General features: G+C 41.9%; 1 protein-coding gene across 3 annotated transcripts in view; it reads right to left on the minus strand.

Moving 5' to 3' along the window:
* Positions 1-16,120, minus strand: part of STK17B (serine/threonine kinase 17b) — a 38,919-nt gene that overhangs the window by 12,165 nt on the left and 10,634 nt on the right. For all 3 annotated transcript variants that reach the window (XM_005294276.5, XM_065562045.1, XM_042851670.2), the window contains exons 3-6: positions 14,530-14,742; positions 5,447-5,591; positions 4,679-4,805; positions 2,999-3,047 (exon numbers count right to left, since the gene is read on the minus strand). In XM_005294276.5, coding sequence (XP_005294333.1) covers positions 2,999-3,047; positions 4,679-4,805; positions 5,447-5,591; positions 14,530-14,742 — 534 coding nt within the window. The remainder of the gene's footprint in view (positions 1-2,998; positions 3,048-4,678; positions 4,806-5,446; positions 5,592-14,529; positions 14,743-16,120) is intronic.

The raw sequence follows: 16,120 nt of genomic DNA on the forward strand, positions 1-16,120 counted from the left end.
AGAAGGGTCCCTGAAGAGGGACGGGGAGGGTGGGTGGGTGGCAAGGAGAGGAAGGGGATGGAGTAGCCAATTGTAACGACCTCTATAACCCACTTGTCGGTGGTAATGTTCTGCCATTGATGGGAGAATGGTCGTAGGCAGTGTCCAAAAATAGGTGTACTGGCTGAAGTGGGAACGCTGTTTTCTAAACCCTCGACCAAGGCTTCAAATTTGCTTATTAGTTGGAGGGGGTTGAGGCGCCCCCGCAGAATTGGGATGATGACGCTGGAATCTCAGTCTCTGGCATTGCTGTTGTTATTGCTGCTCCTGTGATCTATGGAAGTGTTGTGTATATGTGACGTAGCGTGGGCGTTGGTAAGGTTGATATATATATTGTCGCCTTCTGGTCGTAGGTGTTTGGAGTCCTAAGAACCGGAGGGTTGCCCTTGAGTCCTTCATTGAATGAAGCACGTCATTCGTGGTGGAAGCAAAGAGTTTTTCACCGTCAAAGGAAAGTTCTTCAATGGTACTCTGGACCTCTTGATTAAAGAAAGAGGAGGAGAGCCATGAACCTCGGCGCATGACCACTGCTGTGGCGGTCGATCTTGCTGCGGTATTGGCTACATCGAGGGCCGCTTGAAGAGCGGTACGTGATATGATTTGTCCCTCTGAAACCAGAGCTGCAAATTATTGTTTCTTCTGCTCTGGAATGTCATCAATAAAGTCCATGAATTTATTATAGTTTCTGTGGTCATATTTTGCAAGAACTGCAGTATAATTAGCAATACGAAATTGTAACATTGAGGATACATATACTTTACGACCAAAGAGGTCCAAGCGTTTACTTTCCTTGTTGGCCGGGATGGAGCGGGAATACTGTTGTTTGGTCCTTTGGTTCACTATGTCTACTACCAACGAGTTTGGCACCGGATGGGTAAAAAGGAATTCAGAGCCCTTAGAAGGGATGAAGTACTTGCGGTCCGCTTGTTTACAGATAGGCAGGCTTGTACCTGGAGTCGGCCAGATGGACTTAGCAGGTTCTAAAAGGGCTACGTTGATTGGTAATGCAACCCTAGAGGAAGAAGAGGGCTGTAGGATGTCTGTTAACTCATGCTGTTTTTCAGGGACTTCCTCCAAGTTAATTCTCAAGGTCACTGGCTACTCTTTTAAAAAAGGTCTTGGAATTTTGAGAAGTCATCCGACGATGTTGGAGGAGGGGGAAGTAAGGCTTCTTCAGGCGTTACCTCCGGCTCTACTGGGATAGGAGCAGGATTTGGTTGATCCTGCAAGTGTGACAGTGCTGCCTGGTGTCTTGTGTCATTGGTAGGTTCGTCAGGTGGTGGTACTAGGCAGGTGTTGCGCCTGGTTGAGGTGGAGTAGCACGTGTGTTCTTGAGGGTACGATGCCCATGGGGCCCAATATTGCCATGGTGGTGGGTAGGGCATAGGTGGTGCCATCCAGGGGTTCACACCCCAGGGGGCAGGATCCTGAGAATAGGATGAGGTAATTTTTCTATGACCTCTGTTGACTGGGGTCTGGGGATGTGAGTCTTGATACGGTGAAAAATCCCCCTGTAGTCCAGCTTCCTCCTCACTGGAGGAAGGCTGTTCAGACCCTGACTCAGCCCCTGGAGAGAAGCAGGCATTCAGCAGGGGTGACTGCAGGATAGGTGACACAAACAGATCTCTTGCCTGAGTGAATTACAGTGCTGACGCTCCTGTGAGAGGTGAAGGTTGTGCAGGAAGAAGTTGCAGTGAGGAAACATTCCTCTGAGCTGGTGTTTTGAGTCTTGGCTCACTGCCAGTCAGCTCAGCGGGTGTCGGTGCCGTGGCCAGTGCCGGGAGAGCAGTATCAGCCTGCGGGGGGTCAGGCAGGCTGTGGAATGTCAGCACCGCGTCCGTTGCGGTGCCAGAAGGGAGGCAGGCAGCTGGAAGCCACAGCCTCAGGCGGATTTTGCGTGGTGCCGGAGGAGCCCGGCTCATCAAAAGTGCTCAGGCGGGGAAGCACAGGCAGGGAAACAGTAGATCTGCCTGAAGAAATTTTATGTCTCATGACTTTCTTTGGTGGCGAAAGTTGCCCTTTTTTTGTCGTTTTTTTGAGCTTCTTTGAGGTGGGGGGGCTGTGACGGGCAGCGGAGCCGGCATCAGTGCCTGGGTCTGAAACTGACCCCAGGGATTTCTGAAGCAGGAGCAGTTTGAGTCTGAGCTCCCTGTCCTTCCGTGCCCTGGAGCTAAGTTTGCTGCAGTGGGCACATCTTTGGGGAATCTTGGTCTCCCCCCAAACATTTTATACATTGTGAGTGGCCATCTGACAGAGGGATAGCATCCTTGCATGTAGAACAGCGCTTAAAGCCTGTGGAGCCAGGCATGTCCGAAGCGGCTGCGGCTGACAGGAACGATTTTTTTTTTTTAAAACAGACAGAAGTGGTAACTAACTATAACTAACAACAAACAACAAACTAACTAACTAGAAGGCAATTGTAACCAGAGGAAAGAATTTCTTAACGAGTCTGCTGAGCTCTGTCTCAGGCCGGGGACGGTAGAGAAGGAACTGAGGAGACCAGACATGCATGCGTACTATTAAGCTAGACTCAGAGCGGGGGGGGGGGGCAGGCTCTGCGCATGCGTGGCTGGTACGAGTACTGCTACAAAAATCTCCGAGCAAAGGCGCAGGGACGCACCAACACCTGGAGTGGAGCACCCACAGGGACATCTCTCAAAGAAGAAGACTGAACTGCTCTGCCACACCCAGCCACAAGAAGTGCACTCTTCTACACAGTGCTACCAGGTTTATATTGTTTCTGCAGAGTGACTTTTAAATGCAACAAATCTACAGTGCTTTAAATGGAAAGAGTGGAAAATTAACATTTTGACTAAAGTGTTCCTGCCATCGCAGATAATGATGGAAAAGTAAAGAATTTGTAAGGAAAAAAGTGTGCAAGAGTAGCTGATATCTGAATTATTTAGTGTCCAATTTCTTTAAGCTTAGTTACTATTATCTTCAGAAGAAATAAACTTACCACATATCTGTAGCCGTGGTAATAGGATCATAGTTTAAGATTTCTGGAGCTGGGGGGAAAAAAGTGATAGCCTTGAATGCATGATTAAAAATACGTAATCTTCTATGTCCGGTCCAAACATCTGTCATACTCTGGATTTTTGGCAATTTTATACTAAACTACAAGACTATAGGACTAAACATGTAGTTTGTATAGTGAAGTTTCTATTACTATTATATTTAACTACAAGACTGAAGATTAAGGAAATAAATCGCACATCTCTGAAGAGCACTAAAATCACTTATGGACTGGCAGTTGCTTACACACAGCAGGTTTAGAGTTGTAAGACTAGACAGGAAGCTTCTTTTACAGCCACCTGACCCATTTACATTTAGACAGTTCAATTCTTTGCTGAATCCGAGAGGTGGAGCTATTTTAAAACACAAACATTTCAGTGCACTCCCACTATGATGCTACTTGCTAAATCAGTTTGTGTCCTGTCCTGTATCCACATTAGTGCTGTTCTAAACCAGTTCAGCCACAATGCCTTCTAGGTGCCTATACCAAAGTTCCTGGTACAGTTCCCAGAGCCAAGTACTCTAGTGATACCAAAAAGGTCACTACAACATAGTGTGGGACAGCAGTAAGAAGACCTGATGGACACATCGGCTTGTCCACAGCCACAATAGCACTGAATCGGTTTTTAGAACTGCTGAAAGTCTAGTATTCTTAGAATACTTATAAATTGGTTGAAACATTTTTGTTGAGACCAAGCATTCTAAAGAGTTAAACTGATTCGAGTGATAATTTTTTTCTTTACATAAATAAGTTCTTAGGCTGAACATAAAAGGACTGGCCTATATAAGGAAGTTTCAGATATTCTAACCAGTTTTAAAACTGGTTTAGCTAAAGTGATTTTTAAAGTCAGTGGAGTCACAGCATAGAATGGGTTCCAAGCAGCCTTAACTGTTCACTACAGCTTCACTGAACCAATTTTAAAGACAGAATTTGAAGCAAGTTTCCTCAGAGAAGTAGATCTTAAAAAAATCTGGGTGTTTCCCCTCCACTTCCTCTCCAGAGGATAGTTTAATCTTACTGATCAGCTTCATTAGAATGCACACCTAACATAAAAAACTGTCCATCTTTCTCCACCTCAAGAATTTAATAACGGATGCTTCCACTCATCTCATATTAAGATTTTTAAAAGATATAATAAACTAGTAGTGCACCGTAGAATCAAATTAGAGCTAAACCCCAATTGACTGTATCTATAAGTTACATTAAACTTGTTTTATTGTTTGCTCAATTTAATGAAAATTTTTCATATTAGCATATATTTGCATTGGGCCACCTAGTCAGAGAGACTTAGCAAAGTTCTAATTATGTAATTTCTCAAAATTAAACACAATTTTAAAAAGCAAACAGTATGACTTTATATACCACTTCTGTTTTCAGTGCTCAAATATTTTTAACTTTTAAAAAGAAAACGATTAAGTCTCACCTGCTCTACACACTACTAACAACAACAAAAAAAACACTCAAAATACAACATGTGGCCACCATTAGCGGACAGAAGACACTAGGTACAAGAGACTCAGGAGTTGAGCTTATATAGCATTGTATATGTCTAGCTTTCAAATTCAGTGAACTACTGTTTTCATTTGCATACAGGAATTTAAAAAGAAAATAGCCCCTGCATACCTAGATATTCTGTAGTTCCTATGATTTGCCGCAATTCACTAGCATTCTCGATCTTCCGAGACATACCAAAATCGACAATTTTTACATCACCAAGAGGATTGATACTGCTCAGCAAGATGTTCTGGGGCTAAATGAAGAAAGATGAATATTTAGTGTTTAAGGCATAAATACGCAAGTATGATTTAAATGGTAAACAGTGTATACCAAAGTGACATTTAGGTTATATTTAAGCATTCTGTTTTTGTTACTAATGCCTTTTTAAAACAATTATAGCTGCATTTTTCCATGTTCTGTCAGATATTTATTGTAAAAGTTTTTCAGTTGCCAAGATAAAGCCATTAGAGTGTGAACACAGGCTGTTGCCCTGTTAACTCAGCCTTGCAAGAGACTGTCTCAAATAGTAGTAGCAAAAGGTATTCATTCTCCCCTTGCAGATTCCTTTAACAAGAAAATATTACATACAGTAAAATTAACTTGGCTATATTGAATGTAAGAACCTTGACTTTGCATAGGATACTGTCATTATGTGCATTTCTAATGTGCCTATATCTATTGTACATGTGCCAAGATGCAAGTAATCACACCCTAATACACATCTTAAAACTGCAACAGTTATGCCAGTGTACTTCCATCACATCTTCCAAACTGTTTTGATGTAGCCATATCCCACACCTCCTTTTTATACAGACTTGATTTTGGTGCTGACATATTGAATCAACCAGCAGAACGAAAAAAGGTAATTTATTGGAATACCATGTCTAATTTTACCTTTAAATCAAGATGCACAATATTGTTTTCATGCAGACAGCAGAGTCCTTCAAGTATTTGTCGAATAAGTCTGATAATATCATTTTCTTCAATTCTCTCATAAAAGTCAGGAACACACAAATTAAAGATTTCACCTCCGGCAGCACTGAAACAAGAAGATAAATATACATAAGCCACATTAGATGTACTACACTTAATCTTTTTGACATAAATGTCAAATTTAAGAAGAGTATTAGGGTATGTCTTCACTACCCACCGATACGGTGGGTAGCAATCGATTTATCCGGGATCAATATATCGCGTCTCGTTAAGACGCGATATATCGATCCCCGAAAGTGCTCACCATCGACTCTGGAACTCCACCAGAGCAAGTGGCAGTAGCGCAGTCGACGGGGGAGCCACGGCCATCGATCCCGCGCCGTCTGGACCCCAGGTAATTCGATCCAAGATACTTCGACTTCAGCTACGCTATTCGCCTAGCTGAAGTTGCGTATCTTGGATCGATCCCTCCCCCTAGTGTAGACCAGCCCTTTAGTTTTGGTTTAGTTTGTTTTCTCATTCTCATTTTAAAAGCATTTGATCATTTTGATGGGAAAAATGTTTGTACAAGGCCAAGGAAAAGTAAGAAGAGTTAAAAATCTACATTGGAGTAAGGGGGTCTCTGTGGGGCCAGGGCAGGCGTGGAGATTTTCATGGGGAGGGGGTTAAGGGATAAATGAGAACCTTTTGCTGGAACATATGGAGATGTTTTGCAGTTTAATTTTTCCAAAGGGAAACCTCCCCACTTTTCCTGCACTGCTGCCCAGCTCAGACCCCACTGACACCCCTGTGATGAAGTGGGAATTTTCTGAACATTTTGCAGATGTAAGCAGAGTCAGGATGAGCTCTACCCTCACATCTGGTGGTGAATTGTGGTGAGGTGTGGAAAAGAACTTCAGGGGCTAATCTTGTTTGCATAGGCACACCTAGCATGAGCCCAAATGGTCACTTTGGCTGCTGTGGGTTCCCCAGTTTCTCTGTTACTGGGGCAGGAAGAATAAAGTGTTGTTACCCTGATTATGTGAATCAAGGACAATTAAAATGTTTTATGACAGAGGGACTCACCATCAACTAAGTAGCACTCGCTAGACAAGGGACATGGGTTCCAAAACCCAGTGAATTGAGAGAGGCTGGGGACAGGCATTTGTATTTGGTGGTATGGGCCCCTTTCTGAGGGCCTGAAATACCACCTGCTGCTCTCTTCCCTACTGTAGAATATCAGAGCTAATTTTAATTCTGTTAGGAATCTAGTTACAGGCTGCTGAGCTGAAGTCACTTTGGGCTAATGGTGCACCAGCACTGAGGCTCCCCTACTACAAGATGAAATCACTAAAGAGCTAAAATTACTGAGAGCGGAAATCACTGAGTGCTGTGGGGGGGCCTGAAGATATGTTGCTGAGCAGCTGGTGGAGCAGAGCAGTTTGCGGGACAGCTGGCGGAGTGGCTCATGGGATGGTTGGAGGAGCGGAGTGGCTTGTGGTGAAGGCTGCAGCAGAACCCCATGGAGAGGTGGGGCAGTTGGCCTTGGTGTTAAGGTGCCCCTTAGCACCGCTGCGCCCCCCACCCCCGGGCTGGGAGGTAAAACTCTGCAGATACATTTTTGAACTCTGGGGCTGCACTGACCAGGGACAGAGATTTTTGGGTGATTTTTGGGTTGCTGGACTTACGACCCTGAGGGGAAAAGGATACTGCCAAACTTACTTAGGAGTGGGGGGGGGTGGTCTTTTGCTCATGGTTTGTGTTATGAATCCTGTTAGTGGTGTTTACCCAACACAATGCCGCATTGTTTCCCTCCTTTATTAAAAAGATTTTGCTACACTCAGGGTAGCAATCGATGTATCTGGGATCGATATATTGCGTCTCATTAAGACGCGATATATCGATCCCCGAACACGCTCACCGTCGACTCCGGAACTCCACCAGAGCGAGCGGTGGTAGCGCAGTCGACGGGGGAGCCGCGGCTGTCGATCCCGCGCCATCTGGACCCCAGGTAATTCGATCCAAGATACTTCGACTTCAGCTACCCTATTCACGTAGCTGAAGTTGTGTATCTTGAATCGATTCCCCTCCCCCCAGTGTAGACCAGCCCTTAGAGTAGTAAAACTGCCAAAAGAGCTTTACAATTTAAATTATTGCACATTTAAAGAGAGGCTGTTGAGAAAGTTAAAAATCCTAAAACTTTATGGTATTTTTAATGTATTCATCAGCCTGTTGTTCTACACACAAAAAAATGTTATAAAATGCAAACAGGCAAAGACAAAAAGGAATTTCATAGTAGGAAGTGTGAGCTGAGATTTCCAAGTGGAAGGTGTGGCTAAATTCCTTGCACTGATCTGAAAATTTCAACCCAGGTTTCTAAAACTTTTACACCAAGTCGCAGGATGATCATCTTCAGTTCTCTTCCAGCCCTCCACAAAAGGATTTACTTCACTGAAAGTCAAAACCAAGAGTCTCCTGAACAAGGCAAAAACTTCAATTAAACCAGCTACTAATGCTAATCCTAGCTGGAAATTAACAATATTCTTGCTGGTTGAACTCCTTCAGGGGCAAAAACATTGCAGTCAATCATTCAAAATACATTCAAGAAGAGCCTCTAATGAAACAGAAGGAAATCTTGGTGGTAGAAGAAAGTGAAAAAAATAACACCCATGTTGGGCTGTTGGTCCTGCTGAGAAAGAACTAGCGATAGTCACTAGGAAAGAAGTCTAGTAATGCTGTGGTACTAGTATGAAATCTTATTCCTTGGTCAAGGTTGCTCAAGGTCAATTAACTAGCACCCTCGCTGAGAAACCCAGCAAATAAAGGTCTAGAAAAAAGGGAGTCAATGAAAAATGACAGCATAAGGCACCCCCAAAGCAGAGAATTTTTTAAAATAAAAAAAAATCAAGTGATTTTTCCAAAACTATAGTGGGGATATCAGCAAGCAACATTTCAAGAAAACTTATCTAAAAGGAAGATTCATAATCCTTGTCATGCCTTAAACCATTCGTCTAAAGCCAATGACTTCTAGCAAGAGCCCTTATGTCACGTAGTGCTCAAATATTCTCACTATGGATCACATTAGAAGATCCTATCCAAAACCACCTATCCAGACATCTAAAATCTGCAACTGTACAATGCCTGTGTGCTACCACCACCATGTAAAAAATGCTTATGTATACTCCTTGTATTTTTCTGGATTGCACACTATTTAAAAACCTGAGATTTTGTTAGATATAAAGTTTATTTAGGTTTTGGCAAACCAGATCCATGCTTTCCCTGAAGCAACTATACCACTTTGTTCTATGAAAATAAAACCAACCACTGGTATAGCATAAAGGAAACAAGATGCAAATAAAGTTAAATAAATGTGATGCATGCAGTTTCTTGGTTACAGCATGCACTTTGTATCTGTGTCATTGTTTCCTTCTCCATGCATATACAGCTTGAAATTAGCACTGAATCTCTCCTCAGTTCCCTCTGTTCTACTCTCTCTAATTTGAGATGAATGATGAATTTTAAAAATAAATAAATAAATACAAGATAGATTTGAGGATAAGCCTCTATAGCTGCCAGGTGCACTCTAAGTAAAATTAAGTAGCTCAAAAGAGAAAATTGAGGAATATACAGGCACTTTTTATCTGCTGTTTGCTTGTATTATTAAATATGAACTTAACAGATGTATATGAACGATACACATTGTAATATTTTAGATATTGACTTCTGGTAGCCTACTTCCTAGATTCAGACGATCTTGTAGCACCTAGAACAAAAAATTGAAGATTCACATCTCATAGGCTGCCAAAAACCTTGCTGCTAGGGGAAGAATTTGGCTCCACTTCCAAAACAAAATGTCCAGGCACCCTGGAAAGAAGGATAGTGTATTAAACACTAAAATTGATGATTCCAAGCCAGGGTCTGGGGACAAGATGAGCTTCACCTTTCTGTTGACTCAAAAATATGAGGGAAGGCATATCAATACATGACTCTAGTCTAATATGAATGCTTCTGTCAAGAAGTCTGGACCCTGTTGCCACTGGAGCAGCAGAGAAGAGATGTGGTGTTGTCCCTGAAGGATAAAAGATCCACTCTGGATATCTTATTTTCTCAGTATGATATTCACGAATGAAGTTACAAACCACTTGTGCACCATTTGCAAAAGATGCCTTCTCTTTGGGTGCAAAGTGGAGGAACCTGCCAACAGATCTCCAACACAGATAAGACTAATGACCCTGCTGCAGGGTTGTTGAGGAAATGTTCAAATCCCTGTTACAGCACTCTAAAGATTGCCTAAGAATTGGCATCCCCTTCTTTCTCTATTTGGAATGGAGTGGGGAGAAGGTAGAAACTACAACTCAGTACGCAGTCCCATGTAACCTCAATATTCAGGTCTTCTGAAGACTGCCAAGATCCTCCAAAATAAAAGCAAGGACCCTCAGGGTATTTCTACACTGTAATTAAACACTTGTGTCAGCTGACTTGGGCTCGCAGGGCTATAAAATTGAAGTGTAGACATCCAGACTTGGACTGGAGTCTGGGTACTAGGACCCTATGAGGGGGACAGGTCCCAGAGCCCGGACTCCAGTCTGAGCCCACACATTGCAGTTTTATAGCCTCACAGCCCAACTCAGATATCACAGGCCAGCCATGGTGTTTACAGTGTAAACAGGGTATAGGGCACACTCAGAGTATGTTTATACTGCAATTAATGTAAGCCCGGGGTAGAAGAATTCAAGTTAGCAGAACCTAGGGCTCAAGTGTCTATACTCAATTGTAATCCCAGGTTAGGAATTGTTGAAATCTGGGTCCCAACCTGGGACTCTAGTTTCTACACTGCATTATGCAGGCCAAAGTCCAACCACCCATATCTACTCCTGGGGAGATTCTGCGGGATTATGTGCACGCAGAAATGCCCCTCCTCCCCCACAGAATTCCTGTGCTTCCCTGCAGAAAACAGCAGGGAAGCAAAGGGAAGCTATGCGGGGAGGGCAGGTGGTGGTGGTAAGGGGGAAAATGACCCTGAGGCGCAGTTTTTTGGGGGGGATTGCCCCCCTAAACATAGGCGAGGCATGAGGGGTACACAGGGTTACATGCCACTGCCCTCCCCCCATTTCTGCAAGTGCCGAGCTGCCCAGCTGAAGCAGGCTGTGTCTCCGCTGACTCTGCAACTGAATGCCACCTCTTGGATCCTAATGCCAGTTGTGCTCCCCTTCTGTGTTCTGGAAGCTTTCCTGTTTTCTGTGCAACAGTGAGTGCCTGTGGTGCAGCTGGGTAAGGGTGGGGGGAAATGAAGGAAGCGGGGTGAGGGGACGAGGCAGTGGGAAAGTATTTGGGTGGAATAGGGCAGAAGTAGAGGAATGTGAGAGTGAGGGGAGGGGGATGGAAAAGAAAAGGGGATAGTGGAATCATGGGGAGAAGTGGGAGCCTGGCATGCGGTGCCCACTTAACAGCAGATGGGATTCCCCTGTTAAGCAGGCCCATCAAACCCTCACCCTTACAAGCCTTACCCCTACACCTGGACCCCTCCGACGAGCCCCCGACACCCAGAACCCCACTGAGCTCCAACCAGCTGCACATGGACCCCCACCCCATCAAGCCTCACTCCCCCAGCACCAGACCCTCCCACTGAGCCCCTCCACACCCAGAAACGCCCCACCAAGCCTCATCTCCCCACACCCAGACCCCCCCCGGCTGAGCCCCAACCACTTTCACCAGGATCCCCTGCAGAAACCCCCCAACGAGCCCCTGTGCATCTAGATCTCCCACTGAGCCACCAGCACTCAGATTGCCCTACACAGAAAACTTTCACCCCCCAACCTGGATTCCGCCTCACTTGGATCCTGCTGGGCTGAGCCTGCCCACCCACACCTGGTGTGCCTGGCGCAGAGGAGCAGGGCCCCAAGGTGTTTCTGGGGCAGGCCCAGCCCTTACATTGCGTCAGGGTCATGTGCAGACCCACTGCTGATGCCCTGTACCAGGGAGGTGGGGCATCAGGATGATCTCCCATCTCAATGCAGCCAGCAGCCTGTGCCCCTCACTGCCATGCTGGAGCCACATTAATTTACTGACCAATCAAATTTGCAGAATTTTACAATATTGTGCGCATAATTTTATTTTTTGGGCACAGAATTCCCTCAGGAGTACATATCTAGCTTCCCCCCCAAAATGTGTCCACTCTAGCTCTGTTTGTGGCACAGTGTGGGAAAAATTAATTGTCCAGACTCAGGCTTGGACCCTCCATTCTCATGGGATCCTGGGACTCTGGGTCCAAGCACTGGGTTAGCACAATGTGTGTGTAGACAGAAGGCTCAAACCTGAGTTTAAGCTCTGGGCTTATCCTATGTCTAATCTGACCAAACAGAAACTAGAAAAAACTTTTAAGAACAGTCTGCCATAAAACAGTAACTTTTTTGCTTTGCAGTTTGTCTGTTAAATAACTGTCAGAGTTAAATGAATGAATGGACATGTACTTAACAGGATACCATTTAGTTCTACGCTAAAGACTTCACAATTAAAAAGTGTAAGCAGCTCGTCACCTCAAAAAACGTAAGAAAATCAGGTAAGATCCTGACATTATTTAAAAAAATTGAACTAAAGGCTGCTGAACACTTCAATAAAACAGCCAGTTAAGATTAACTCTGCTTATCATGTTGTTGCAGCTCATTAGTGATACAAGTAAAAAAAAACAGCTGTTGAGCTGAAATATAAGCATAAAGATAAAAAGCTAGGGAAAGCAGAAAGTCCAAAATTTGTCAGGACTTTGTCCCTACTTCCAGTTTAACTGATTAAGCTTCTTGAGCCATCAGGATGTGTTGGGAAACAGAAAGTCTGATAGAAAAGGCACTTGCCTTTGACATCCAGCAGCACAGTTTGATACAAATTTTAGAACCTACATTAAATGAGTTTGGCGGTCTTAACACACTCCACCTTGGAAAAACATTAAGAATCATTGAAGCTACTAAAAATAAACTTGATTTGCTCAAAGAAACTTAATCTAGTTGGAAGCATTTATTTCACACCATGGACAGTATTTTTCCTATAAAAGTGTGTGTGTTTTACACACAGCTAGCAAGAACTGATAATTTTGATATCTGAAATTTGTCATCGACATCCGCCACCATTTTCAGACATGGGTACCTAAAATAAATGGCATTATTTTCAGAGGTCGTGAGCAACCAGAGTAATTGTAATGGGAGTGGATGTTCAGCACCTCTGAGAGCCAAGCCACTAAACACCAATTGCAGTCAATAGGAACTGCAAGTGCCCAACACTTCTCAAAGTCAGGAACAAAGTATAAAGAGGGTTACTAGAAAAAAAACATGCATGGAGTATGCTAGTAAAATCAGATCTCTTACATGGGATCAGTGTACATTTTCTCTTGGTGGCCTGACATTCGAAAGACTGTTCCTAAGAAAATTATTATTAAAAAAAATTCTACTTGCACAAACACTAGTTGAATTTGATCTAATATGATTAAGCAGAAGATTTTACAAAACCTGATTACCAACAGAAATACCTGTTTTGTGTATTTTAAATTGACAGGGGTATTTTTAAACAAAAAACATTGCCTCTACAGTGTTCGCAACATGAGTGCATGAAAACTTGAAAATAATATTGATCAGAATCTGAGACAAAAGCGTAACTGACTAATTTTCAGCCAGGAACTGACCAAAAAAAAAAAAAAAGGATCTACTTCTCTTAGCTAGCTAGGATGTGGCCAAAACACAGCAAAATCTGATAAAAGCAAGCAGCATAGGAGATGTGGGGAGGATAAGTCATATTTAAAACTTTTGGTTTCAGAGGTCTGTTCTTTTTAATTATAGGTAAGTTTTGTCCCCCCGCCTCTGAATACAGGACATTTAACCTGAATATCTATATTCAGCAATAAGTGAACAGTCATTAAAAAGTTTCTTTAACATTAGGGTCTCTCCACAATTGTGTTAAAGATGTCTGTCTCAATGTAAACATTGAATGTTTCCCCATTAACTTGAAGAATTATGAAGAAAAATGCATCTATGCAAAAAAGAGCCAGAATAAAAGTTGCAAAAGTAAAAGGTCCCAACTCCAGTGTTATCTCAATCATTTTCTATTCTTGTTTTTCTTGGTGAAATATGTAACTAGCAATATATGTGTCCCAACATGTATACCATAAAACACAGAAGTTGCATAATGCAACCATGTTAATTCTGTCACTCAAGTCTTAATTTTTGTATTTCCTGAACGCAGTTTTAAGTGTGCATGTTCATTAATCTAATTATATTCATTTATTTTTTAACTTTAAGTATAGCACTAGTATATATATATTCAATTTTTTTGATTTATGTCACTATAGCATTAATTTTACTGTTTCTGCAATATTTATCTTGTATTAGTTATTCATAATTGATGATTAAAAATCATCATTTACAAAACAAAAGCATGTAAATTAACTGATGGTTTCAATACATCTTTTGACATGAATATAAATCATACATGGAAAATTCTAGGACACAAGGGAACATAAAAAGGCAATATTAACTACCCGTATAAACTCGTTCATTAGCCAGTTCATTTATAAGCCGGCCCCCCAAAATGGATAGGTAAAAATAGCAGAAACTGTATGATCCTTTCATAAGCCGACCCTATATTTCAGGGGTTGGAAAAGTTTGGTTGGTAACCTGCTGGCAGGTTGGGACATTTTGTATATTTGAAGTGTCTGCAGGTGGGAAGTGGCATGCCATTTCCTGCAGCTCCCATTGGCTGGGAACTGTGGCCACAGGGAGCTGAGGGGCTCCATGCCTGCAGACACTCCAGGTAAACAAAACGACAATGTGTTAGATATTCAATTCAATGATTCCATAGAGTTTAAAATCATTAAATTTTGGTGTAGACCCATTTATAAGCCGACCCCCACTCTTTGATGCATCACTTTTTTACCAAAAACATTCGGCTTATGAACGAGTATGTACAGTACACTGTATGTACACTCATATGTTGTTCTCCTGATTATTTTCGGTCAACTGATACAAACAATGAATGTTAACAAATCTATTATAAATAGTGAAGTTGATGTAATGCATACTTACTATTCCAACACTAAGATGATTTCATTGTTCATTTCATAGACTTCATGGAGATTAACTACACGAGGATTAGACTTTGTTAATTCAAGCACAGCAATTTCATGTAAAATTTCCGCTTTGCAGTCCTGTCCTCTTCTCCTCTTCTTTAGAAATTTAGCTGCATATTCTTGGCCTGTGGATTTAGCTATACATTTTCTAACCACAGCACATCTTCCTCTGCAAAGAGAATGGAAAAGATTAAGATTTCTTTAGTGAAAATTATGACGATTACACTGAAGCTTAGATATGGGCACTTCACAAATACTTAAGATAAATAGTTGTTTGCAGTGTTGTTGTAGCTGTGTTGGTCCCAGGATACAAGAGCAACAAGGTAGGTGAGCTAATGTATTATTGAGCCAACTTCTGCTGGTGAAAGAGACAAGTTATCAAGCTCCAAAGACCACTTTTTTGGGTCCTGAAGATAAATAAGTTAATATTTTTCCAGTACATTAGTCTCCAAAGAGAATTACGTGTTCAAAAAAAAAGTAGTTAGGCAGCACTTATATAGCATGGTTTCACTGTGAGCTACAAAACCAAATGGCAAGTTCTTTCAGGCATCTAGGAAACTATAACTATTTCTTCAATGTTTATGGATTAAAACATTCTCAGACATGAATCCATGGTAATATAATATTTAACCAAAAATGAAAAATTAAGGTTCATATGCAATCAGGTTGCAGTAATGAACTAAAATTAGTCATTTTTCTACATAAGCAACTGTTACTGCAGAGATGTTATGCAATCGTGAACAAAAAGGGAGGTAGTCCACAAAAGAATCTCTTCCACAGGTTGGACCACCTCTCAATAGTTTGAGTATCCTGGCTAGTGTACTGTTTCTTTCAATAAATCAACACTATCATTTCAGCAAATATCGGATGTACTAATATTATAGTAAGGTTAGAAATCACTTCCATCTATTAAGGGGCTTACAATGTCCAGTTCAAGTTAGCTAAAAAAATTAAATGTGCACATAAACACATTTTGCATATGTAGGGCATTTGATGCCAAGATCTCAAAGTGCTGCACACACATTTAAGATTCACTCCCACTCCTCTGGCACAGCTTAATAGTTATAAAAGTTTCTCTATTTGTCATGTTTATTTTAAGACAATTTATTTCTAATTTAGGATTAAGTAATTTGTGGGAATTACAGATAGACTCCATTTAATTATATTAAGGTTTCACTAAAAGTGCGCCTTATTGGGAAGAAGCTCCCAAGAAGTGTAGGAGATTTTCAAGGCCCATAAATTCCCTCCATACACAATTCTCAAGATTGCAAACAAAAGCATCAGCTTTTGTGCATTTTTATAAAAATCAATTCTTACGTGTTTTGTTTGTCTATTTTTAAAACAAAGCTGAGTTACAATATGAACTTTTAGATGGTTAAACTCAGGCATGGACAAGCAAGAGACTTGCCCAGGTTTGTGCAGCAAGTCAATGATAAAACCAGAAATACAATCCAGTAATCTTGCCACTCAGTCCTGTTTTTTAGCTGCTAGACATCATTCTTCTTCTTGAATATAGTACAAAGACAAAGCGTTCTGTTCCATTTCCT

Source organism: Chrysemys picta, chromosome 11 (assembly GCF_011386835.1).
Source record: "Chrysemys picta bellii isolate R12L10 chromosome 11, ASM1138683v2, whole genome shotgun sequence".
Classification (NCBI taxonomy): Eukaryota; Metazoa; Chordata; order Testudines; family Emydidae; genus Chrysemys; species Chrysemys picta.